Genomic DNA, 25024 nt, shown 5'->3' on the forward strand with positions numbered 1-25024 from the left:
GTAGGTTGTGATGATGCGCGGTGTGCTACAGGAATCAGATTGCCTATATGTTATTTTCCCAGTTTGTAGGTTGTGATGATGCGCGGTGTGCTACAGGAATCAGATTGGCTATATGTTGTTTTCCCAGTTGGTAGGTTGTGATGATGCGCGGTGTGCTACAGGAATCAGATTGGCTATATGTTGTTTTCCCAGTTGGTAGGATGTGATGATGCGCGGTGTGCTACAGGAATCAGATTGCCTAAATGTTGTTTTCCCAGTTGGTAGGTTGTGATGATGCGCGGTGTGCTACAGGAATCCGATTGGCTATATGTTGTTTTCCCAGTTGGTAGGATGTGATGATGCGCGGTGTGCTACAGGAATCAGATTGGCTATATGTTGTTTTCCCAGTTGGTAGGTTGTGATGATGCGTGGTGTGCTACAGGAATCAGATTGGCTATATGTTGTTTTCCCAGTTGGTAGGTTGTGATGATGCGCGGTGTGCTACAGGAATCAGACTGGTATATGTTGTTTTCCCAGTTGGTAGGATGTGATGATGCGCGGTGTGCTGCAGGAATCAGACTGGTATATGTTGTTTTCCCAGTTGGTAGGTTGTGAGGATGCGCGGTGTGCTACAGGAATCAGACTGGTATATGTTATTTTCCCAGTTGGTAGGATGTGATGATGCGCGGTGTGCTACCGGAATCAGATTGGCTATATGTTGTTTTCCCAGTTGGTAGGTTGTGATGATGCGCGGTGTGCTACAGGAATCAGATTGCCTATATGTTGTTTTCCCAGTTGGTAGGTTGTGATGATGCATGGTGTGCTACAGGAATCAGATTGGCTATATGTTGTTTTCCCAGTTGGTAGGATGTGATGATGCGCGGTGTGCTACAGGAATCAGATTGGCTATATGTTGTTTTCCCAGTTGTTAGGTTGTGATGATGCGCGGTGTGCTACAGGAATCAGATTGCCTATATGTTGTTTTCCCAGTTGGTAGGTTGTGATGATGCGCGGTGTGCTACAGGAATCAGATTGGCTATATGTTGTTTTCCCAGTTGGTAGGTTGTGATGATGCGCGGTGTGCTACAGGAATCAGATTGGCTATATGTTGTTTTCCCAGTTGGTAGGTTATGATGATGCGTGGTGTGCTACAGGAATCAGATTGGCTATATGTTGTTTTCCCAGTTGGTAGGTTGTGATGATGCGCGGTGTGCTACAGGAATCAGACTGGTATATGTTGTTTTCCCAGTTGGTAGGATGTGATGATGCATGGTGTGCTACAGGAATCAGACTGGCTATATGTTGTTTTCCCAGTTGGTAGGTTGTGATGATGCGCGGTGTGCTACAGGAATCAGATTGGCTATATGTTGTTTTCCCAGTTGGTAGGATGTGATGATGCGCGGTGTGCTACAGGAATCAGATTGGCTATATGTTGTTTTCCCAGTTGGTAGGTTGTGATGTTGCGTGGTGTGCTACAGGAATCAGATTGGCTATATGTTGTTTTCCCAGTTGGTAGGTTGTGATGATGCGCGGTGTGCTACAGGAATCAGACTGGTATATGTTGTTTTCCCAGTTGGTAGGATGTAATGATGTATGGTGTGCTACAGGAATCAGACTGGCTATATGTTGTTTTCCCAGTTGGTAGGTTGTGATGATGCGCGGTGTGCTACAGGAATCAGATTGGCTATATGTTGTTTTCCCTGTTGGTAGGTTGTGATGATGCGCGGTGTGCTACAGGAATCAGACTGGCTATATGTTGTTTTCCCAGTTGGTAGGATGTGATGATGCATGGTGTGCTACAGGAATCAGATTGGCTATATGTTGTTTTCCCAGTTGGTAGGATGTGATGATGCGCGGTGTGCTACAGGAATCAGATTGGCTATATGTTGTTTTCCCAGTTGGTAGGTTGTGATGATGCGCGGTGTGCTACAGGAATCAGATTGCCTATATGTTGTTTTCCCAGTTGGTAGGTTGTGATGATGCGCGGTGTGCTACAGGAATCAGATTGGCTATATGTTGTTTTCCCAGTTGGTAGGTTGTGATGATGCGCGGTGTGCTACAGGAATCAGATTGCCTATATGTTATTTTCCCAGTTTGTAGGTTGTGATGATGCGCGGTGTGCTACAGGAATCAGATTGGCTATATGTTGTTTTCCCAGTTGGTAGGTTGTGATGATGCGCGGTGTGCTACAGGAATCAGATTGGCTATATGTTGTTTTCCCAGTTGGTAGGATGTGATGATGCGCAGTGTGCTACAGGAATCAGATTGCCTAAATGTTGTTTTCCCAGTTGGTAGGTTGTGATGATGCGCGGTGTGCTACAGGAATCCGATTGGCTATATGTTGTTTTCCCAGTTGGTAGGATGTGATGATGCGCGGTGTGCTACAGGAATCAGATTGGCTATATGTTGTTTTCCCAGTTGGTAGGTTGTGATGATGCGTGGTGTGCTACAGGAATCAGATTGGCTATATGTTGTTTTCCCAGTTGGTAGGTTGTGATGATGCGCGGTGTGCTACAGGAATCAGACTGGTATATGTTGTTTTCCCAGTTGGTAGGATGTGATGATGCGCGGTGTGCTGCAGGAATCAGACTGGTATATGTTGTTTTCCCAGTTGGTAGGTTGTGAGGATGCGCGGTGTGCTACAGGAATCAGACTGGTATATGTTGTTTTCCCAGTTGGTAGGATGTGATGATGCGCGGTGTGCTACCGGAATCAGATTGGCTATATGTTGTTTTCCCAGTTGGTAGGTTGTGATGATGCGCGGTGTGCTACAGGAATCAGATTGCCTATATGTTGTTTTCCCAGTTGGTAGGTTGTGATGATGCATGGTGTGCTACAGGAATCAGATTGGCTATATGTTGTTTTCCCAGTTGGTAGGATGTGATGATGCGCGGTGTGCTACAGGAATCAGATTGGCTATATGTTGTTTTCCCAGTTGTTAGGTTGTGATGATGCGCGGTGTGCTACAGGAATCAGATTGCCTATATGTTGTTTTCCCAGTTGGTAGGTTGTGATGATGCGCGGTGTGCTACAGGAATCAGATTGGCTATATGTTGTTTTCCCAGTTGGTAGGTTGTGATGATGCGCGGTGTGCTACAGGAATCAGATTGGCTATATGTTGTTTTCCCAGTTGGTAGGTTATGATGATGCGTGGTGTGCTACAGGAATCAGATTGGCTATATGTTGTTTTCCCAGTTGGTAGGTTGTGATGATGCGCGGTGTGCTACAGGAATCAGACTGGTATATGTTGTTTTCCCAGTTGGTAGGATGTGATGATGCATGGTGTGCTACAGGAATCAGACTGGCTATATGTTGTTTTCCCAGTTGGTAGGTTGTGATGATGCGCGGTGTGCTACAGGAATCAGATTGGCTATATGTTGTTTTCCCAGTTGGTAGGATGTGATGATGCGCGGTGTGCTACAGGAATCAGATTGGCTATATGTTGTTTTCCCAGTTGGTAGGTTGTGATGATGCGTGGTGTGCTACAGGAATCAGATTGGCTATATGTTGTTTTCCCAGTTGGTAGGTTGTGATGATGCGCGGTGTGCTACAGGAATCAGACTGGTATATGTTGTTTTCCCAGTTGGTAGGATGTAATGATGTATGGTGTGCTACAGGAATCAGACTGGCTATATGTTGTTTTCCCAGTTGGTAGGTTGTGATGATGCGCGGTGTGCTACAGGAATCAGATTGGCTATATGTTGTTTTCCCTGTTGGTAGGTTGTGATGATGCGCGGTGTGCTACAGGAATCAGACTGGCTATATGTTGTTTTCCCAGTTGGTAGGATGTGATGATGCATGGTGTGCTATAGGAATCAGATTGGCTATATGTTGTTTTCCCAGTTGGTAGGTTGTGATGATGCGCCGTGTGCTCCAGGAATCAGATTGGCTATATGTTGTTTTCCCAGTTGGTAGGTTGTGATGATGCATGGTGTGCTACCGGAATCAGATTGGCTATATGTTGTTTTCCCAGTTGGTAGGGTGTGATGATGCGCGGTGTGCTACCGGAATCAGATTGGCTATATGTTGTTTTCCCAGTTGGTAGGTTGTGATGATGCGTGGTGTGCTACCGGAATCAGATTGGCTATATGTTGTTTTCCCAGTTGGTAGGTTGTGATGATGCGTGGTGTGCTACAGGAATCAGATTGGCTATATGTTGTTTTCCCAGTTGGTAGGTTGTGATGATGCGTGGTGTGCTACAGGAATCAGATTGGCTATATGTTGTTTTCCCAGTTGGTAGGTTGTGATGATGCGTGGTGTGCTACAGGAATCAGGGTTCAGGGCTCAACGTTTCCAATTTATTTAAATAACTTGGATGAAGGGACAGAAGGTATTGTTGCTAAATTTGCTGATGTCACAAAGATAGGTCGGAAAATAAATTGTGAAGAGGATGTACGGAGGCTACAAAAGGACATATGTAGATTAAGTGAGTCGGCAAAAATCTGGCAAATGGATTGTAATGTGGTAAATGTGGAATTGTCCTTTTTGGCAGGAAGAATAAAAAAGAAGCTTTTTATCCGAATGGTGAAATATTGCTCTGAGGGGCAGAGTGGCCTCGTGCATGAATCATAAAGGACTAGTATACAGGTACAGCATTTAATTAGGAAAACATGGGTGACATGGTGGTACTGCTGCCTCACAGCGCCAGGGTCCCAGGTTCGATTCCGACCTCAGGCGACTGGCTGTGTGGAGTTTGCACGTTCTCCCCGTGTCTGCGTGGGTTTCCTCCGGGTGCTCCGGTTTCCTCCCACAGTCCAAAGATGTGCAGGTTAGGTGGATTGGATATGTCACATTGTCCCTAGGTAGGGTTGCAGGGATAGGGTGGGGGATTGGGCCAGTTGGGGTGCTCTTTCGGAGGGTCAGTGCAGACGCGATGGGCCGAATGGACGCCTTCTGCACCGTGGCGATTCTATGTTAATAGAATGCTATTGTGTATCCTAAGAGGAATTGATGTCAAAAGTAGGGAGATTATGCTTCAGTTAGATAGGACATTGGTGAGACTATCTGGAGTACTGTGTACAGTATTGGTCTCCTCATTTAAGGAAAGATGCAAATATGCTAGAAGCAGTTCAGAGAAGGTTTACTGGACGAAAACCAGGAATGGGTGGGTTGTTTTATGAGGATTGGATTATGAAGGTTGGAGAGGATAGGTTTGTATCCAATGGAGTTTAGGAGAGTCAGAGGCAACTTGATCAAAACCTTTATGACCCTGAGGGGTCTTGACAGAGTGGACGTGGAAAAGATGTTTCCTCTCGCTGGAGAACCTAGAACGAGGCGGTCACTGTTTAAAATAAGGGGTTGCTCATTTCAGACAGAGATAAGGAGAATTTTTTCTCTCAGAGCGTCGTGAGTCTTTGGAGCTGGCGTGGTCTGGAGTGCCGGGTGCGAGCTTGCTCCCAGCCACCCTTTACCCACACCACCAAATATCCGAGATGCTTGGGAAGGGATGCAGGCGCCATTTTGCACTTGCTCCAGAGTCCTTCCAACTCTGTAAAAATCAACCCTGTTAAGTCTGTTTATCTCCTCACAGGTGCTGTTTGATCTGCTGAGCAATTCTGCCATTTTCTGTTTATCTTATTTCCATAGGTTTGGCAAGCTGTAATATGCCACCACAAACACCTCACCTATTTTGGAAAACAAACGTAGGACCGTTTGCTTCACCCACAGCAGCCTTTTGGAAAGTATCTCTCCGAGATGGGGAGTGGACCTGACCAGCTGTGGCTGGCAACAGTGCTGCGGAGCCAGGAACAGGATTCCTGCTCCTCATCTGACAGCTGTCAGCCATGTCTGGAAAACATGGGTGGAGCAGGACTGACAATTATAACCAATTACTTTCCCCTCTGCACATGGAATTGCAAAATAGCAAAGCACCAAGTCTATTTAGCCCCTCGAGTCTGAAATAGCAACTGAAACACAATTATTGAAAAAGGTTAGAATTACAAGTGGCATGTAAATAACTGAATATGAAAGATAATGATGCATGCTATCCACGGAATTTCATTTATTAACTATTAAATAAGTTTTAAAAAACATTGAGGTTTCTTACTAGTGTTGTATACAGAGTACACACGGACCCTGTGGTTATGATGGAAATCCACAAGTTGATTCCAGTAACTGAAACAGACAATTATTGAAATAGGTTAAATTTAGAAGCAGCAAATTAATTGACCTGAAAGCTAATTTAAGGTGGTGACAAAATTGAATAGCTAAGGATAAAGATACATGAGTACAATCCACAGAATAAAATGCAATCATCATTCTTATTCAATGAACTAACGTAGGAGAAAAGGTTCATGGCTGCTTCCTGCCAGGCCCGGCCTCTACTTAAAGTACCTGTGAAGAAAATTGCTGAAGCAGTCACAGAGCAGGAACCAAGATTTTCTGATTCTCCATCAGAGGCCTTAGTATAAGCATTGGGCAGCTGAGAGATATTCTGGGTTGGATTCTCCGTTTCAGCGGCTAAGTGTTGACACCAGCGGAGCATGTGTGGTCTTTTAGACCAAAAAAACCTGCGTGAAACCCTCACCGATTGCGGGGCCAGTGAGGCGCTAGCACAGGCGCCGGGTGAAACTCCTGGCTCCCGTGCCAAAAACGGCTGGAGAATGACTGGATCCCGGGCCACGCATGCGCACGGCTGGCGACCTGCAGCGGTCGCGCCGTACAACATGGCGCCGGCTGTGTGCGGACCCAACCCGCCATCCGGGATCCCACATGTTACCCTTGGCCACCCCCTACCAGTCCCTCAACCCTCGCAGAAGGCTACGGCCAGCAGCATGGATCCCGGCAGAGTGTGGTGGCGCTGGACACAGTCCACAACCGCCACGGAGGGTTCCCGCATGGATGAGACCACACATACCCCGCGCTGTTGGGAACACGGCCCATTGGGGCGGAGCATCGCAGGGGGGCCAGCCAATGACGCGCCAACGCCGTTGCAAACTGCACGTGATGCGATGATGCCATTTCAGAGGGGGCAGAGCATGGCTGACCAGCGTCAAATCGACGCCGGCCCCGATTTCTGCACCAGAGTCGATTCTCCGCCTGATCGCCGATTACCATATTGGCGTCGGGCAACGGAGAAACCCGCCCCCTTTCTCTGGGAGGGGACAGGAGCCTTTCAAGCTGATGAGGAGGAGTGAGTGGGGGTTTGTTACTGATATCAATGCCTGGAACATTGGCCAAAGAACATTGATGTAATACATGAAAAAGTTCAATGATTGGCCATAGTTGTGAAGATAAAAACAGTTAAAATACTCTCTCATCACAGATTCACATTTTAACAACATGGGCGAGGCGTTTTAAGAACCCCAAAATGTATCATGGAGTTCAACCAGTTCAACAAATGTATTTGTTGCTTTTCCGAGCACACGGCTTTTTCCCTAGGTGTGGGATTACAATTATGGACACATGGGTTTTTAAACACAAAACAATGTTTATTCCAGGAACTCAACTTAACATCTTAAATAAACATTGGATCTCTTAACACCCCTTACTTCAAAGATAACTCCGAAACTATTGCAACAGTAAATAATTCCTCAAAATGTTTCTTCAAACTTTCAAGAGACTTAACACCTTTAAACAGAATCACATCAGGTTAAAGGCTTTACTGTTATGAGTTTAAATCACCCTAATGATCCAGAGATAGTCTTTCATGGCAGAGATCACAGCAAATCCAGCTCACTGCAAAACACAGACACTCCCCAAGCTCTTTTCCTCCAAACTGCAGCTCTCTGGAAACACACAAGCACACACAAGCTGCTTTTTCTAACTGAAGCTCTCTGGAAACACACAGACACACACAAGCTGCTTTTTCAAACTGAAACTTCCAAAATGGCTGATCTAAAGCCCAGCTCCACCCACTCTCTGACATCACTGTTTTCTTAAAGGTACATTGCTTAAACATCCATGTCTTAAAGGTACTCTCACATGACAATAGGAGAAGTGAGCATGTTATCTAGTATTACTTAACTCACCTTCACTGAGTGCTAAAGCGGGTGTGTACGTTGCAATGCCAAGATAAATGAACTGAAAAACAGCCAAAGAACATAATAAAAATTAATGGAAAAAAATTTCCAATGAACCTTATACTCAAAATTCTCACCACAGCACAACATCTGCTGCTAACAGTTCTCACTCAGTGTGGTCAAAGCTAGATTATAATTACAACAATATTTCATGTTGAAAATATTGTACCAATTTTGCACCTATACTACAATTTGCTGCAATTGAACAAACCAACCAGATCATGTATTATTTTAGATCACAGTTACATCCCAAATAGATTTTTATTAACACCATATTAAAAATCAACCTGCTAGGCCCATAATTCCTTTGCCCCATAATTTCTGAATCCATGATATCTGGCCCTGATATCTGAATCCATGATATCTGGCCCTGATTTCTGGACCCAAACGCAGACCTGACCTGGACTTGACCTCATTTCTCAACCCAACTCCTGCCCTTGAAACCGGCCACTTGCCCGAGAGCCACTGCAATGTTAGTTGTGGTCTGATCTCGATCACCTCTTCATCGGCAGGCTCACCTCACTCTGTTGCTCCCATTATAATGAGGAGTGAAGTAGGTATCTGGGGTGTGTCAGCCTTCACCATTCAAGTGCACAGAAGATACCCAGGTATTCAGATGCACATGAATCTCTGTGCCAAAGTTTATATTTAAATTTTGTCTGAAAATAAGGATACCGGTGGCGCAGTGGGTTAGCACTGCTGCCTCACGGCGCCGAGGTCCCAGGTTCGATCCCGGCACTGGCCCACTGTCTGTGTGGAGTTTGCACATTCTCCCCGTGTTTGCGCGGGTTTCGCCCCCACAACACTAAAGATGTGCAGGGTAGGTGGATTGGCCACACTAAATTGCCCCTTAATTGGAAAAAATGAATTGGATACTCTAAATTTAAAAAATATATACGGACACCATTCTTTCAAATCCTGGGCGTGGTTCGTCCAAATAATGGCTAATTGTCAATTTGGGCGAGTTTGGCAAGGTATTTCTGGGTGGCTATTTGGGTGAGATCCAGACCTAGATTCACCTACACTTTGTCGTTTTTTTCGGGCCTAGGGAAGTTTCCCTCCAGTCTGGCCCACAGAAATGTTTTCAGCAGTGGGAGGTAAACTCGTTGACAAGGTCGGCTCCAGATATCAGGGTGCCATTTTGAAAGGGTGCCCTGATAAGTGAGTTTACGGACCCACGAACAATGCCACCCCTCCACAGATGTGGGCATTACCCTCCCTCCACCCACATTGGCACACCCCCTATGGGATCGCTGAGTGCCCTTCTTTCAGGACCCCCATTCACCCCCCCGAGCCTTTATGAAGTCCCTCCATACCCTCCTTCACCATCCCACCCTTCATACCCCCCTTCACCCACCCTTTCATGGGCATGACTCCCCCCTCAGGCCCTGACCCAGGGCAGTGCCAGCTTGGAACCCTGGCACTGCCATTATGGCACTTGGGCAGTGTCGCTGACAGGTAAAATTACCAAGGTGCCTAGGTGCCAGGGGGAGTGCCAGGGTGCATCTTTACCCCAAGTGCTCCAATGGCCTCTGAGATCCCCGAAGTGGTCATTCTGCCTGGTCGCCATATGTGGAGACCAAAACTAATTGGTGCCCGGTTGAAGCCACTCCATAATATTCACTTTCTTCCACATTTACTTCAGCCCATCTGTCACTGAAACCCTCATCCACACCTTTTCAGTGCTACATCAGACCACTGAAATGCTGTCTTGGTGATGGCATTTCTACAATGATTTGACTCAGAAACCATGGAGCATCAATAAGTCTGGATGTCAGCAGTTTAACAACACAGAAACAGTGGAGGGACAACGAGAGGTAGAGCTGGATGACATCAATGTACCCGTGTAACCTGCAGGGGAGCCTGGAGACAAGGGGATTCCTGCATTCCTGCTCTTCGGCTTCTGAATCTGAGGCTTGGAAGCACTGGGAGAGATGGGCTGTATTTAAGAGGAAATCTAATGATTGGGAAGACGCACACACCATCCATATTCCCTGTGCCTTAATTGCGAGGCCTGAGAGGTTTGGGACTGCGCTACTGGAGACTGGAGGGTGGAAGGTGTGGCGATTGCAGCACTGGACTTGTGATGGCCTCGAGGTTAGGATGCGGTACTGGTGGAGTCGCTGTGAGGGTGGGCTAGGTAATGGAAGTTCTAGGTGGTAAATATACTGCAGGCTCTGTAACTTTCCCCAGTAGTAATTCTGCCAACCTAAACAAACAGAATGAGCATATTTTGATAAATGAATCAATTTTGGCAACAGAAACACAAGTATCTTAAAAATCTATTTCAGAACTTACCATATATGTCAAGAATGTAATAACAATTAGATACTTCACTGCTGAGCCAAATCTTCTGCTGATATACTGTCAAAACAAAATGAAGAACTTGAAACATTTTAATTTTAATCATTGGTTTATCATTCAACCCAAAAGCAATTTCAGAAAAACTTTGACAAAGCTTTGACAAAGAGTCATCGGACTCAAAATGTTAGTTCTTTTCTCTCCCTACAGATGCTGCCAGACCTGCTGAGATTTTCCAGCATTTTCTCTTTGGTTTCAGGAAAACTGTACAGGGACTCGGTTGCCAGCCACATTTACAATCTGAGTACTATGACACATTCATTTGTGCTATCAATTAAAGACAACAGATATGATAAAGTAGTCAGGAACATTACTGACTGAAATAAGCAAAATACAGCAGATGCCGGAATCTGAAACAGGAACAGAGGGTGCCGGAAAAACTCTAACAGGCCTGGCAGCATCTGTATGGAGAGACAAACACAGTTAACATTTCGAGTCCTTTGGCTCTTCGTCAGAACTAAGGGGAGGAAGACTGTTTTAGAGCTGTAGGAGATTGCAACAAAAGGTAGCAACTTTAAGAACAAAAGACAGATGGCCTGGGTGTGGGGGAGATGATGGAGAATGGGGAAGGGTGGAGGGTTTGCATTGAGGCAATAAATATATGGGATATTTTTTAAAAGGTGTTTAAGACGGAGGAGGAGAGTCACAATCTATAGTTGCCAAACTCAATGTTGGGAACCGAGGGCTACAATGTGCCCAGCTGGAAGGTGAGATGCTGCTCCTCCAGCTTGTGATGGGCTTCACATTACTGAATGATTAGTTACAGATGGGAAGCAAATTGCAAATTAAAATGATCGAACATTACACGCCAAGGTCGATAAGTGTGACCTGCCCTTCAAACCTGCAGTCCCCAAAGTAGACAAGTTGGAACAGCGAAGAGAGCTAAATTACAATGAAATCAGATGTTCGATTGTTTCTCAGTCTCATCAGAGTGATCATTCTGGGAGAAGGAATAGTTGATGTTTCAGAATAGTAGTTGCATTGCAGAAAATAGCTGAAGGTTTCACAAATTCAGGAGTATTTTAGTTTAGGCAATTTAACAGCGATCTTCAGAAACACACAGGGAATATTTATACCATTTCCCAGTTCCTGGGAATGATTCATTTCCTCAGTGGTGTCTCTCTTGCAACATATTTTTGCTATGTTTATTTAGGATCATTCTGGATGCTGAGTTCAAATTGCAGATTTCCTCTACATTGCAATTTTTGCTCCGTTCTTTTCCTTGGTGTTAGCTGAGATTGAATTCTCTGAAAGCTATACAGAACTGGCTAACACATTTCTACCTACAATGGGTCGGGTTTCAACTAATCCCAACAAGTGCTTATATATAAACAACACAATTGTCAGTACTGTTGTTTTTTTCATTATTTTATGGGATGTAGGTGTTACTGGTGAGTCCAACATTTACTGCCCATCCTTCGTTACCCTTGAAAAGCTGGTGGCGAGACACCTTCTTGAACTGCTGCAGTCCATCTGGTGTGATTATTTGCACGGTGCAGTTAGGAAGGGAGTTCCAGGTTATGGACTCAGCGACAGGGAAAGAAGACCAAATTTCAAGTCAGTGTCATGTGACTTGAAGAAATCATGTGATTTAAGAAATGGGTGTTTAACAAATGCACCTTTAAGAAATGGAGCTGCTCATATTACAGGAGTGATGTCAGAGTATGGGTGGAGCTGAGCTCCACTTCTGTTTTTTAGTTTCAGTTTGAGAAAGAGCTTGGGTGTGTCTGTGTTTTTCAGGGAGCTGAATCTGAAGTTAAAAGTGAGCTGCACTGCTGTTGATCTATGCCATCCAAAAACTATCTATGGATCATTTGGTGAATTCAGAAGAAGTATAAATGTTTTCAGTCTTGAATGTAAACCCTGATGTGCTCCTGTTTGGAGGTTTGGTAAGTCTTTTGGATGGTAAAAGTTCAGCATACAGGTTATTTAGTGTTGTATTCTTTGGGGTGTGTATTTGATTTACTGGTTGCTAAGATGTTCACTGTTTCTTTTAGAAAGGTTAACTTGAGTTCATAGAATAAACATTGTTTTGTTTTACAAACCACGGGTCCATTTTCTGCTGTACCATACGTGTAAAGTGAGCCGTGTGCTCCCCATACCACAATCTATTAAAAATTGTGGGTCAGGTGAACTCCATGATACACTTTGGGGTTCTCTAAACCGTGACCCATAACAGTCAGGATGGTGTGTGGTTTAAAGGGGGACTTGCAGGTGATGGTGTTTCCATGCATCTGTTGCCCTTGTCCTTCTAGGTGGTAGAGCTTATGGGTTTGAAAGTTGCCATCAAAGGAGCCTTGGTGAGTTGCTGCAGCGCATCTCGTAAATGTTACACATGGCTGCCACTGTGCATCGGTGGTGGAAGAAGTGAATGTTTAAGGTGGAAGATAGGCTGTCAATCAAGCGGGCTTCTTTGTCCTGAATGGTGTCGAGCTTCTTGAGTGTTTTTGAAGATGCACTCATCCAGGTAAGTGGAGAGCATTCCATTAAAATGATGAATTATGGCTGGATTCTCCTCCACTCACCTCCAGTAGCGGAGTTCCCGATGTGGTGGAGAATCCAGTGTTGGGAAAAAAACAAGATAGCTGCTGATTTATTTCTGATGCTCCTGTTCCCTGCGGGCAGCGGCATCGGGTTTTGCACTCTGTGCCAGCAGGAGATGCATATAGATCAAAATATCCCATTTGCATCCCATTAACGGGCTGGACCCTGGATTCTCCATGCTTCCCTGATTCTCGTGTTCTCGGCCGGGATTCATGTGGGCGTGGATTTGTACAAGTATTTCCCAGCATGGCCCTGATGTGGTGGACGTCACAGTGGGCCAAGGGATTACATGTTGGGGGTATGTGCCCCCCATGTCCATCGGAGGGCTTCCCTCCCACCCCACAATTCAAATCCTGCCCGCCCACTCCGAGTCCCCCCAGCAGATCCCCCACCAGAGGACCTCACCAGAGACCCCCACCAGAGAAACCCATCAGAGGCCCCCACTAGGGACCCCCCATCTGAGACCCCCTATATCAAAGACCTCTATAAGAGAGACCCTGCCACATCAGAAACACCCACATAACAGAGACCTGTCCACATTAGTCATCTCTGCCTGGAAGCTAAAGAGCAGTTCAGACAGAAACAGTGAAACAAAAATCACTGCTTTAAACCTCACATGCCCCCTGCTCCTGCTGCCTCAGGCAGAGAAAGCTGTAGCTGTAACTTCATAGAAAGCAAAAAAAACACATCACCAGGCTTTAAGCCCCCTTCGACCTGCAAGGTTTCTATCCACTTCAAAGAGTGAGTTAAGTGCTTTCACTTTATCTTTTTCTCAGCAGAAAGCACCTAACTGCTTTTGGTGTGGTTATGAGCTGTCAAGCACAGCTAAATGTTTATAAACGTTGCACTTAGTTTCACAGCAGAGTACTTGAGATCCGTTCAAGCGTGAAGGGAAATGAAATTAAACAATGCAGACATCTGGCTCTCTGGAAGTTGTCAATCAAAGCATAGTCAAAGCATTTTCTCTTTGAGATGAGGTGTCTGATGGAAGGGGGTCACTGTTATGGGGGGTTCTCTGTTATGGGGGTCTCTAATATAGGCGGTCTCTGATGGGGATCACTTGTGGTGGTCTCTTATCGGGTCTCGGGAAGTCTCTGGTGGGGGTTTCAGGTGAGGGTCCCCAATGGGGCTTTCCGATAGGCCCCATGCCTTGTAGATGGTGGACAGGCTTTGAGAAGTCAGGAGGTGAGCTACTCGCTGCAGGATTCCTAGCCACTGACTTGTTCTTGTAACCACAGTATTTATATATATATATATATATATATATGTATCGTTGGTCCATTCTGCTTCTGGTCATTGGAATGCCAAGGATATTGATAATGGGAGATTCAGCAATGGTAAGCCACTGAATATTAAGGGGCGATGGTTAGATTCTGTCTTACTGGGATGGTCATTGCCTGGCACTCGTGTGATGCACATGTTACTTGTTACGATCAGCCCAAGCCTGGATATTGGCCAGGTCTTTCTGTATATGGACACGACTACTTCAGCATCCGAAGTATGGTTCTGAATATTGTGAAATCATCAGTGAACATTCCCACTTCTGACCTTATGAAGCAGCTGAAGATGCTTGGGCCTATGCCAAGCCCTTAGGAACTCCGGCAGTGATGACTGGGGACTGAACAACCACAACTATCTTCCTTCATGCTAGGAAAAATTAAATGAAAATTGCTTATTTTCACAAGTAGGCTTCAAATGAAGTTACTGTGAAAAGCCCCTAGTCGCCACATTCTGGCGCCTGTTCAGGAGGCTGTACGGGAATTGAACCGTGCTGCTGGCCTGCCTTGGTCTGCTTTTAAAGCCAGCTATTTAGCCCTGTGCTAAACAACCCCATTACCCCTGATTCCTATTGACTCCCGTTTTGCAAGGGCTCCTTTATGCTACACTCGATCAAATGTTGCCTTGATGTCAAAGGCAGTAACACTCACCTCACCTCTTGTGTTCAGCTCTTTTATCCATGTTTTGGGCATGGCTATAATGAAGTCAGGAGCTGAACTCATGAGGTGAAGTTCTTCCCTGAGGTGGAAGATGAATGTGAACCAGTCAACCACGCCCACATGTTCTGGGCCTGCCCCAGACTTGTCGGGCTCTGGACAGCCTTCTTCGAGGCAATGGCCAAGGTTCTGGGGGTGAGATTGGCAGTCTTCGGGGTATCAGAACAGCCAGAGCTACATATGGAGAAGAGGGCAGACGTCCTTGCTCTCGCTTCCCTAATCGCACGCTGGGGAACCCTGCTCGACAGCACCACCCACAGCTGGCTGGCCGGCTGGCAGACCTGGCGGGATTTCACCACCTGGAGATTAGATACACCATCTGAGGGTTGGAAGAAGACTTCCACAAAGCGTGGGGCAATTCGTCGGCCTGTTCCAATACCTGTTCGAAGCCAACAGCGACCAGGGAAAGAGGGAGAGACGGGGGTGAGCAGACAAGAATGCACAATGCCAGAAGCTACAAAAGGGGAAGGGGGGGAGGAAATGAGGAGGAAACTCAGGGGAATCACAGGGAGAAGCATGTGGGAGGGGGGGGGAGACAGGGGCAGGAAGCACCCCCCTCCCCAAACCCACAAGGCCTATAACAAAACCACAGAAGGAGGAACTCCACGAGGGAACACCCAGGGCGGAAGAAGGGGATACCAAGGAGAGGATAGGGAGGGGGAGAGGGGGAGAAGACATATCAAGAAAGATGGATGTACATAAGTGATGCACGATCAATTGCACAAAGACTTGAGTTGGGTACAACCGAGGCTTTATTGCTCTAAGATGTGTGGCCTCCCACAGCAGCTGGCGAAATGGCTGCAGCATGGAGGACACACATATTTATACTCTGCCTACTGGGTGGAGCCAGCAGGCAGGGACTACCAACGTACCTGTAGTACAGGTCCTACCATACATCACCTAATAGAGGTGCAACAGTGGTTTACCACAATAAGAACAAAGAACAAGGAACAAAGAAAAGTACAGCACAGGAACAGGCCCTTCGGCCCTTCAAGCCCGTGCCGACCATGCTGCCCGACTAAACTACAATCTTCTACACTTCCTGGGACCGTATCCCTCTATTCTCATCCTATTCATGTATTTGTCAAGATGCCCCTTAAACGTCACTATCGTCCCTGCTTCCACTACCTCCTCCGGCAGCGAGTTCCAGGCACCCACCACCCTCTGTGTAAAAAAACTTGCCTCGTACATCTCCTCTAAACCTTGCCCCTCGCATCTTAAACCTATGCCCCCTAATAATTGACCCCTCTACCCTGGGGAAAAGCCTGTAGAAATAAGAATAAGAAACTGTAGAAATTGGAAATATCGGACACAAAAGTCTCACTATGTAAAATTGAAAATGCCAATAAAAACATTATAAAATAAATAAATAAATAAATAAGTAAAAGAGTAAATAAGGGAGTGGACAGGAGTAAACAGGAAGGACCTTTACAATTGTAAATATATATATATGTAAGAAATAATCCAGTATTTTATTCAGTGTGAATTATGCTGATAGAAATGACTGATCTAAACAAATGCAGATCAATGTGGCTGTACAAATTCCACAGTGGGAAACACAGAACTGAAAAATGATTACTAATAAAGGAAAATAAAAGGCAACATTATGAGCAGGAACCGAAAAAAATGTACCTCGTATGTGCTAATTATGTTTAGTCTGTAGAAGAGGGGGATGTAGATCAGACAAGTGAAGACCACGGTGATTAAACAGGAGACATTGAACAACAGAACCATCATCCCATACAGATACACCTCTGCAGGAGCTGAAATCACTGCAACAACAATTACAAATGTCAAATTAGTGATCTGACCCTCTGGGCAGTAGAGTACATCTAAAAATACTTTAACCAAACTTTCAAAAAACTGTAGTAAGCTGGTGTAAACTTATATAATATGAACATGATGACACACGTAGAAACAAACACATGTAGGCAACAACTTACATTTCCATACCATCTCTTATCTGGAAAAAACATTCAAACGTTCTTATCAGAGATGTGAAGAAAAACTAGGAAGAATTAGTGGCAGTAAGCTGAAGGTAGGATTTAGGGAGAATTTGAGGTTGAGCTGAAGAGTTCGAACCAGAGAAAAGTTGCAGCACAGAAGGAGGCCAATCAACCCATCATGTCGATGCTGCCTGAAAAAACATTGCTGCCCATTCTAATCCCACCTTCCAGCACCTGGTCCATGGTCTTGCAGGTTACGGCACTTCAGCTGCAGATCTAGATACCTTTGAAATGGGTTAAGGGTTCCTACCTCCACCACAAACCAGTTAGCAAATTCCAGACACACATCAGTCATGTGAAGACAGTTTTCCTCATGTCCCCTTTAATCCTTCTGCCAATCACCATAAATCAGTGCCTTCTGGTAATTGACCTCTCCATTAGGGGAAACCAGGGCCTACTCTCTCTGAGCTCCTCATAATCTTCTACACTTCAATTAAGCCACCTCTCAGCCTCCTATGTTGTAAGGAAAGCAACCCTAGCCAAGCTAATCTTTACTCATAGCTACACCTTTACAGCCTTGGCAACATTCTTGTGAATCTCCTCTGCACTCTCTCCAGAGCAATTATGTCCTTCTGTAATGTGGTGACCAGAACTATCCACAAAACCCCAGCTGTGGTCTAAGCCATGTTTTATAGAGTTCCATTATACATCCCTGCTTTCGTATTTTATTCCTTATCCAATAAAGGAAGACATTCTTTATGCTTTCTTGACCATCTTGCCCACCTGTCCTGCCACATTCAAGGACCTGTGGACTTGCAGTCCCAGTTCTCTCATTTCCTCCACCCCTCTCAATATCGTTCTATTTATTATGCATTCATGTTTAGAGAGATGAGAGGCAGGATTCTCTGCTTGCCGACGGCGATTTCGTAATCGGCAATCGGGCGGAGAATTCCTTTTTCAGACCTAATTGGGGGGGCGCCTGTTTTCAGATGCTCCGTCTCCTCTGAAGCGGCGTCATCGTGGAGTATGCCGCATGCTGTTGGGAGCGCCTCAGGATGTAACCTGAAGGCCCTCCCCCCCGATGCTCCGCCCCCGATGGGCTGACTTCCTGATGGCGCGGGACACGTGTGGTCTGAGTTTTCAGGAACCCGGTGTGGCGGCTGCGGACTGCGTCCAGCGCCGTCACAGTCGGGGGGGGGGGGGGGAGGGGTGGCGTGCTGCTGGACGGTGGGCTTCATTGAGGGCTGGTTGGACTGGTGGGGGGTGGCCCGGGGGTGATGAGGTGGTGTCTCGGGGTTAACTATCTGGCAGGTTGGGTTTGCGCACGGCCGACACCATGTTGTATGGCGTGACCGCTGCAGGTCGTCACGTGTGCATGCACGGCCACGGACTCGGCAATTCTCCGGCCGTTTATTTTGTGAATGCTGTGTGTTTTACGTGGCGCGGCTGCTCGCCCCTCACCGGGTCGGAGGCGGTTCTGGAGCCTCGCCAATTTTTTCATCCTAGAACTAGACACTTCCTCCAGATATAGCCTTAAAACCGGACAATCCAGCAAGAAGTTTCTGAAATGTAACTATTGACAGATTAGCACACCTTCACCTTGTTACAACAAAACCCTTTCTGGTGAAGAGTTTCTTTACTGAATTGTTGCACTCACTAACTGCGCTTGCAACATTGTGGTGAGACCCTGAGCCGCCTACATCATGACATGTCTGCTGCATGGAAGAAATACCATGCAGCAAGTGAGGCAAGACTGTCCATGTACAACCTCCAAAAGGTCAGTCACTTCTTGCAATACTCACACTGTAGCTGGAGAAGCACTGGAGAGAAAGCAAGTTAACACATTCAGTAGAATTACTGTGTGAAGAAACAATACAGGAGAACTTAAATTAATTTAGAATAAGAATTTTGTTCACGCTCAGTTACTTATGGTAATTAGAAAAGGAACATAGTTATTCATCAATGTTATGCACACTTGAATGGAAAATCAGAGTTAAAGGAGAAGGTGGGAATGCAGGTTAATGATGAGGACTTGAGATGAGTTACAGGGGCCAAGGGCTCAGGAGAGGTTAGTAAACTTTCCAGACCAAGTAATAGAGCAGAGAGTATGGAAAGCGTCAGGAATCTAACTTCAGGCAGTGCAGATAAGGGGACAACAATGAGAAGGGGCGGGCAGTCAATGCAGGACTTGAGGGTGCTGTACGTAAATGAGTGCAGTATGCAGAACACGGTAAATGAGCTTGTTGCGCACATTGAAATTGGCGGCTACAATATTGTGGGTATAACTGAGACGTGGCTGCAAGGTGATCAGGGCGAGGAGCTAAATATCCATGGATATGTGTCCTATCGAATGGACAGGCAGATAGGCAGAGGGGGCGGAGTTGTCTTGTTGGTAAGAAATGAAATGAAATCGATAGCAAGAAGTGATATAGGATCCGAAGGCATAGAATCTGTGCGGGTAGAGCTGAGGAATCGCAAAGGAAAAAAGATTCTGATGGGAGTTATGTACAGGCCCCCTAGCAATAGTCAGGATGTGGGACAGGAAATAAATCAGGAGATAGAAAAGGAATATAAGAAAGCCAATGTTACAATAATCATGGACTTCAATATGCAGGATATGCAGGTGGACTGGGAAAATTAGGGTGGTAGCGGAATTTGTGGGATGTCTAAGAGATGTTTTTTTGGAGTAGCTTGTGACAGAGCCTACTAGGGAACATGCAATTCTGGATTTGGTGATGTGTAATGAGGCAGACTTAATTCGGGAACTTAAGGTGAAGGAACCCTTAGGGAGCAGTGACCACAATATGATAGAATTTACCCTGCAGTTTGAGAGGGAGAAGCTGCAATCAGATGGAACGGTATTACAATTAAATAAGGGTAACTACAAAGACATGAGGGAGGAGCTGGCCAGAGTTGATTGTGTTATGGGCCAGGGTTTAGAAAACTCCAAAGTATATTATGGAGTTCAGCTGACCTCTAACTGTTTATTGATTTTGGTTATGATGAGAACTAGGTCCTGCCTTTCAGGTGTTATTCAACACAGGCCTTAAGCACTTTTCATCAAAAAGCGAGCTTTATTCTACAAATTTAGTTAACATTTTTATAAACACACGCAGTAATCATTTTTATCAACTACAAACATAAGTACCCCACTCAGCTACGGTAATCTCTGTATAACCCTTAACTGTTCCAATTCAATAACAAGATCCCATAAACCAGTACCCTCTTTTCAAAGGTGTGACCCAGCACACAGCACTCCCTGGTCTGGATGCTCTTGTTTTCTTTCCAAAACAGCAGGTTTGAATTCCTTCCAGAAAACAATTATTTCTTTTCAAGTTATCAAGCCGTCTGGAAACAGCTTTTAAACTGAAGATAGAGAGAAAAGCCAAGATACTTCTCTGTCTGAGTACAGCAGCCAAATGTGAACACAAAAGCAAAAACTCAGAGCCACAAACAAACCCCAAACCAAAGCGAAAGTAAAACCAACTCCCAGAGCCACAGCCTAGCTCCACCCACACAATGACATCACTGAAGCCATGTGATAGGACAAAAAACATTTTTTAAAGGGCCACTCCCATGACAATTGGAAGGGGAGTCTAGCAGGGAAGAGGGTGGAACAGCAATTGCAGGAGTTTTTTTTTGCGAAGCACAACAGAAATTCATTCCAAGAAGGAGGAAACATGCTAAGGGGAGAGGATAACTAAAAAAGCAATAAGGGGGGAGAAGATGAAATATGAGTGTAAGCTATCTAGGAATATAAAAGAAGATAGCAAGAGTTTTTTTCAATACATAAAAGGTAAGAGAAGGGCAAGAATAGACATTGGACCACTGGAAAATGACACTGGAAAAGTAGTAATAGGAACTGAATAGGTCCTTTGCGTCAATCTTCAAGGTGGAAGACACCAATGGGATGCCAGAGCTCCAGGAGAATCAGGGGGCAGAGGTGAGTGTAGTGGCCATCACTAAGGAGAAGGTGCTGGAGAAGTTGAAAGGTCTGAAGGTGGATAAGTCACCTGCACTGGATGGGCTACACCCCAGGGTTCTAAAAGACATAGCTGAGGTTATTGTGGAGGCATTGATGGTGATCTTTCAGGAATCACTGGAGTCTGGGAGAGTCCCTGAGGACCGGAAAGTGGCGAATGTAACACCCCTGTTTAGGAGGGAGGGAGACAGTAGACAGTGAATTATAGGCCGGGGAAGGTGAGTAGTAATCAAGGGGAAGTTTCCCTGCCCATGTTTGACCGGATACCATAAGTCTTCGTGAGGCCTGAATGTTGAGGCCAATCCCTCTCAATTATGTACCTCTGGTGGGCCTGCCCTGGCAGTGGGATAGAACATACCCAGGGATGGTGGTAGCGGAATCTGAGATATTGGCTGTAAGGTATGATTTGGTGAACATAACTCCATCAGGCCATTGCTTGACCAGTCTGTGGGACAGCTCTCACAATTCTGGCACAATTCTCCACATGTTAATGAGAACAACGATTCACGGTTGACTGACAGACTGTGTCTTTGTTCTTTCCAGTGCCTCGGTCATGCCGGATGGCTCATCTGTTTTTAATACTATTTAACTTTTCAAATGATTTGACACAAATGAGTGGCTTGTTGCCAGCAGGAACAGTGAAACCCGATGACTGGAGGATTCCAGCCCTGACGTGCTTTGCATTCTGTAAGCTTCAGTAAGCCCATCGTGTCATTGTTCTTTGCAATATTGAGAGTGTATGAGGGAGTTCATTCAGGAAGTTCAGGGGATTATCTCCAGGAGCTTGCAGTGTTGAGTGCTGCTTTCCGCACTTTGAAACCTACGATAAATGTGATAAGTTATAGGGCGCGATTTAACGGAAAGGTTTCTAAGTATGGTAGCGAGTGGGAACTGCTGCGAGCATCCTGACGTTTGACCCAGCGGGGCCGTCACCGGTATCAAACGGCAATTGGTCCACTTAACAAGGCCCCACGAGCTTCACGCCGCAAATGATGGACCCACCGGCTGATTCACCAGGACCGCATACGCCAGCTCCTTGCTAACCAGGCACTCAAACCCATCCCGCAAAGCAACCCCTACACAGCACGGAGCCACGCCACCAAGGGGACCAGCCCCATGATTTGGGGATGACGACCTGGCCAGATTGATGGACGCAGTCGAGTGCAGATGGGATTCCCTGTTCCCCTGAGGGGTTCAGAGGGTCAGCCACAGGGCAGCCTGTGCTGCTTGGGAGGCAGTGGCAGCAGCCGTCAGCTCGGGGAGTGTGACCTGTTTTGTTATGCTCTTGACGTAGCATAAGCTGCTTCCTTGATGTGCACTCTGACAAAGGAAGGTTCAGACCTGGAGATAGCTTTAACACATTTATTACACTGTTAATGATTCTCCTATTTGGATTCGACTCTCCTGTTAATCCTGCTATAGCTACTCAGAATAACTAATCAGTCTGCTACAATCCATGTGGTGGGTGTGATGTGTTTCAATCAACCCTGTCTGTACTCACTAAGGTCTCCAGTGGAAAGAGAAAGATCATGTGTGCTGTGTCCTTATATATGGGTTGGTGTAATGCCCCCCTGTGGTAGTGTCACGTCTGGGTGTGTCGTGACTGCCCATTGGTCGTGTCCTATCTTACTGACCTATTGGTTGAATGTCTGTGTGTCAAGTCTCTGGTGCTCCCTCTGGTGTCTAGCTAGGTGTAGTGTGTTCACATTAACCCCTTGTGTATTTACAGTGATGCAAATCACCACATCCCCCCTTTTTTCGTGTTACATATTTTCTGTACAGTGTTAAAGAAAATTGAACAAAATAGGTAGATAAGTGATGACATGTACAAATCATGATGAGTGATGATTACACAATAAGTCCAAATCATATGTACGAGTCCAAAGTTCATTAATTATTACGGTCGAGTGGCTTTCTTGTTTGGTTGGTGAGTTGGTGATGTTGATAGTGGCATTGCTTTGTAAACGCCATCAGTGTCCCTGTGCGTAAGGAACCAAGAAGTGGCCAAATCACTTTGTTGTCTGATGTGAACTCTTTTTTTCTTTCGATGCTTGTGGTGGCGATTCTCGATGGCATCTGTCCTGAAAGCCGGGTTGCCTGTTGGTTGTGTAGCAAACGTGAATTGGTAAGATGCATCATCCTGCCATGGTATGTCATTATACTGAGCTGAGCAGTAACAGTGTCCCTCATTTGCAGAGTTGTACCATGTTGTACCAGTCGTAGTCCCATTGTTGTTGCTTTTGTCTTGCTTGTTGTCGACGTTATTGTTGTTGGTACGCTTCTTGCTATTGTCTTTGATGTTGTTGTTGTGTTGGTTGGTTTTGTTGCCATGTTTGCCGCGCTCAAGGACCACACTCTGTGGATAATTACGAGTCCTTCACACAGTTACTCGTATCAGCGTCATTTGTGGCATCTGCTGTTTCCTTGAACGGTCGTCACTGAGTTTGCGGCGCTCCCGTCTGCTGTCATGTCCGGCTTACTTGAATCAGCTTTGGCTTGTCGATGCTCCCCGTCTGGAGTCTGGTCTGTTTCACCTGAGTCAGTTTTGGCTTCTTGACGCTCCCTGTCCGGAGTCATTGCAGGTTCACCCGAGTCAGCTGAGGTTTCTTGATGCTCCCCGTCCGGAGTCAAAACGTTCAGGAATGCATTTTCTTGTTGAGAGGGTCGAGCGGATGAGGTTTGAATTAACGTGGTGTCACTGTAGTCGCCAGTAGTCTCACCGTGATTGTCGAGTGCCTCTGTACACACTAGCTGAGGTCTGTCACATTGCACATCTGGTATGGGAAGTGGGATGCCGTCATCACTTGTCGCACATACAGTGGGTAGAGCCTCAGTGTCTTCTTGCTTTGCAGTTGAGCATGGTAGACTGTCATATCAGCTTGCTGTGCACTTGAGCATGGCAGATTGTCATAGTCTGCTTGCAGTACACTTGAGCGTGGCAGACTGTCATAGTCTTTCTGTTGTTCACTTGAGCATGGCAGACCTGCATCGACTGCTGCTGGTTGCTCAGAGGAGGTTGCTAGACCCTCATGGTCTTGTTCATGCAAGGACTGCGCTCTGGAGTCTTGCGTTCCTTCCATCGTGGAGTCCGTCCACGAGCTCGCTGTGGAGGCTTGTGTCACTCCCTCTGTGGAGTCTTGCAGCGTTCCTTGTGTGGAATTGTGCATTGGTCTCGCTGTGGAGACTGTCATCACTGCTTGTCCATGCAAGGACTGCGCTCTGGAGTCTTGCGTTGCTTCTATCATGGAGTCTGTCCACAAGCTCGCTGTGGAGGCTTGTGTCACTGGAGTCACTTTCTGTGTGGAGATGTGCAGTTGTCTCTCTGTGGAGTCTTTCATCGCTTTCTGTGTGGAGGCTGGGACCCTTCGTGGTGCGTGGACCACTCTTTGTGTGGAGTCGGGGACCGTTCGTGGTGCGTGGACTACTCTGTGTGTGGAGTCGGGGACTCTTCGTAGTGCGTGGACCACTCTCTGTGTGGAGTCGGGGACCCTTCGTGGTGCGTGGACTACTCTCTGTGTGGAGTCGGGGACTCTTTGTAGTGCATGGAACACTCTCTGTGTGGAGTCGGGGACCCTTTGCGGTGCGTGGACCACTCTCTGTGTGGCAGCAGGCCACTCTCTGTGGGCTTGTACTGCTCTCTGTCTCTTGGTGTCAGGCCTCAGCATAATCCTGCACTCACGAGTCGGGATGTCTGCTGGGCTGAATATCCTCAAATCCGAAGAACACATTTGCGTCTGTGTCGGAGTCTTCACTGTAGAACACATCTCGTTGCGGTTCGGATTTGGTAGTGGGGGTCGCCATCTCCAATGATGAAATCATCGTCTGAGTCGTAGTCTTCAAGGACCGTATCATCTCTTTGGGCGGTGCTAACTGCTTGTTGCAGGGCTCTGCGGAGGTTACTTTCAGCTACTGGTCAAAGTTCAGGCATTGTGCTATCGTTCCAGGTGAAAGAATCTTGTTTTGAGGCTTAAAAAGTTTTTTTTCTTGTTTTGGGACATTTCCCTTTTAAGTGGGCGTGGTCCGGGGCATCTGACGTCACGACGCTTGTGACGTAGAGCGTAGGAAGCGATAGCGCATGCGCAGATCGCTGTTCCTTTACTTTGCGCATTTCTCTCAACTGCGCAAGTGCGGCACCTTTTCCAAGATAGCCGCCAATCAAAATTGTCGTTCGCTTCTCGCCCACCCCGGCCTCGTGGT

General features: G+C 46.3%; 1 protein-coding gene across 1 annotated transcript in view; it reads right to left on the reverse strand.

Moving 5' to 3' along the window:
- LOC140395691 (sodium-coupled monocarboxylate transporter 1-like) overlaps positions 1-25024 on the reverse strand; it is a 119217-nt gene that overhangs the window by 77466 nt on the left and 16727 nt on the right. Inside the window, exons 3-6 of the mRNA XM_072483763.1 lie at positions 16532-16671; positions 10299-10364; positions 7950-8001; positions 6026-6093 (exon numbers count right to left, since the gene is read on the reverse strand). Of these exons, the coding sequence (XP_072339864.1) occupies positions 6026-6093; positions 7950-8001; positions 10299-10364; positions 16532-16671 (326 nt within the window). The remainder of the gene's footprint in view (positions 1-6025; positions 6094-7949; positions 8002-10298; positions 10365-16531; positions 16672-25024) is intronic.

This window comes from Scyliorhinus torazame, chromosome 18, assembly GCF_047496885.1.
Source record: "Scyliorhinus torazame isolate Kashiwa2021f chromosome 18, sScyTor2.1, whole genome shotgun sequence".
NCBI lineage: Eukaryota > Metazoa > Chordata > Chondrichthyes > Carcharhiniformes > Scyliorhinidae > Scyliorhinus > Scyliorhinus torazame.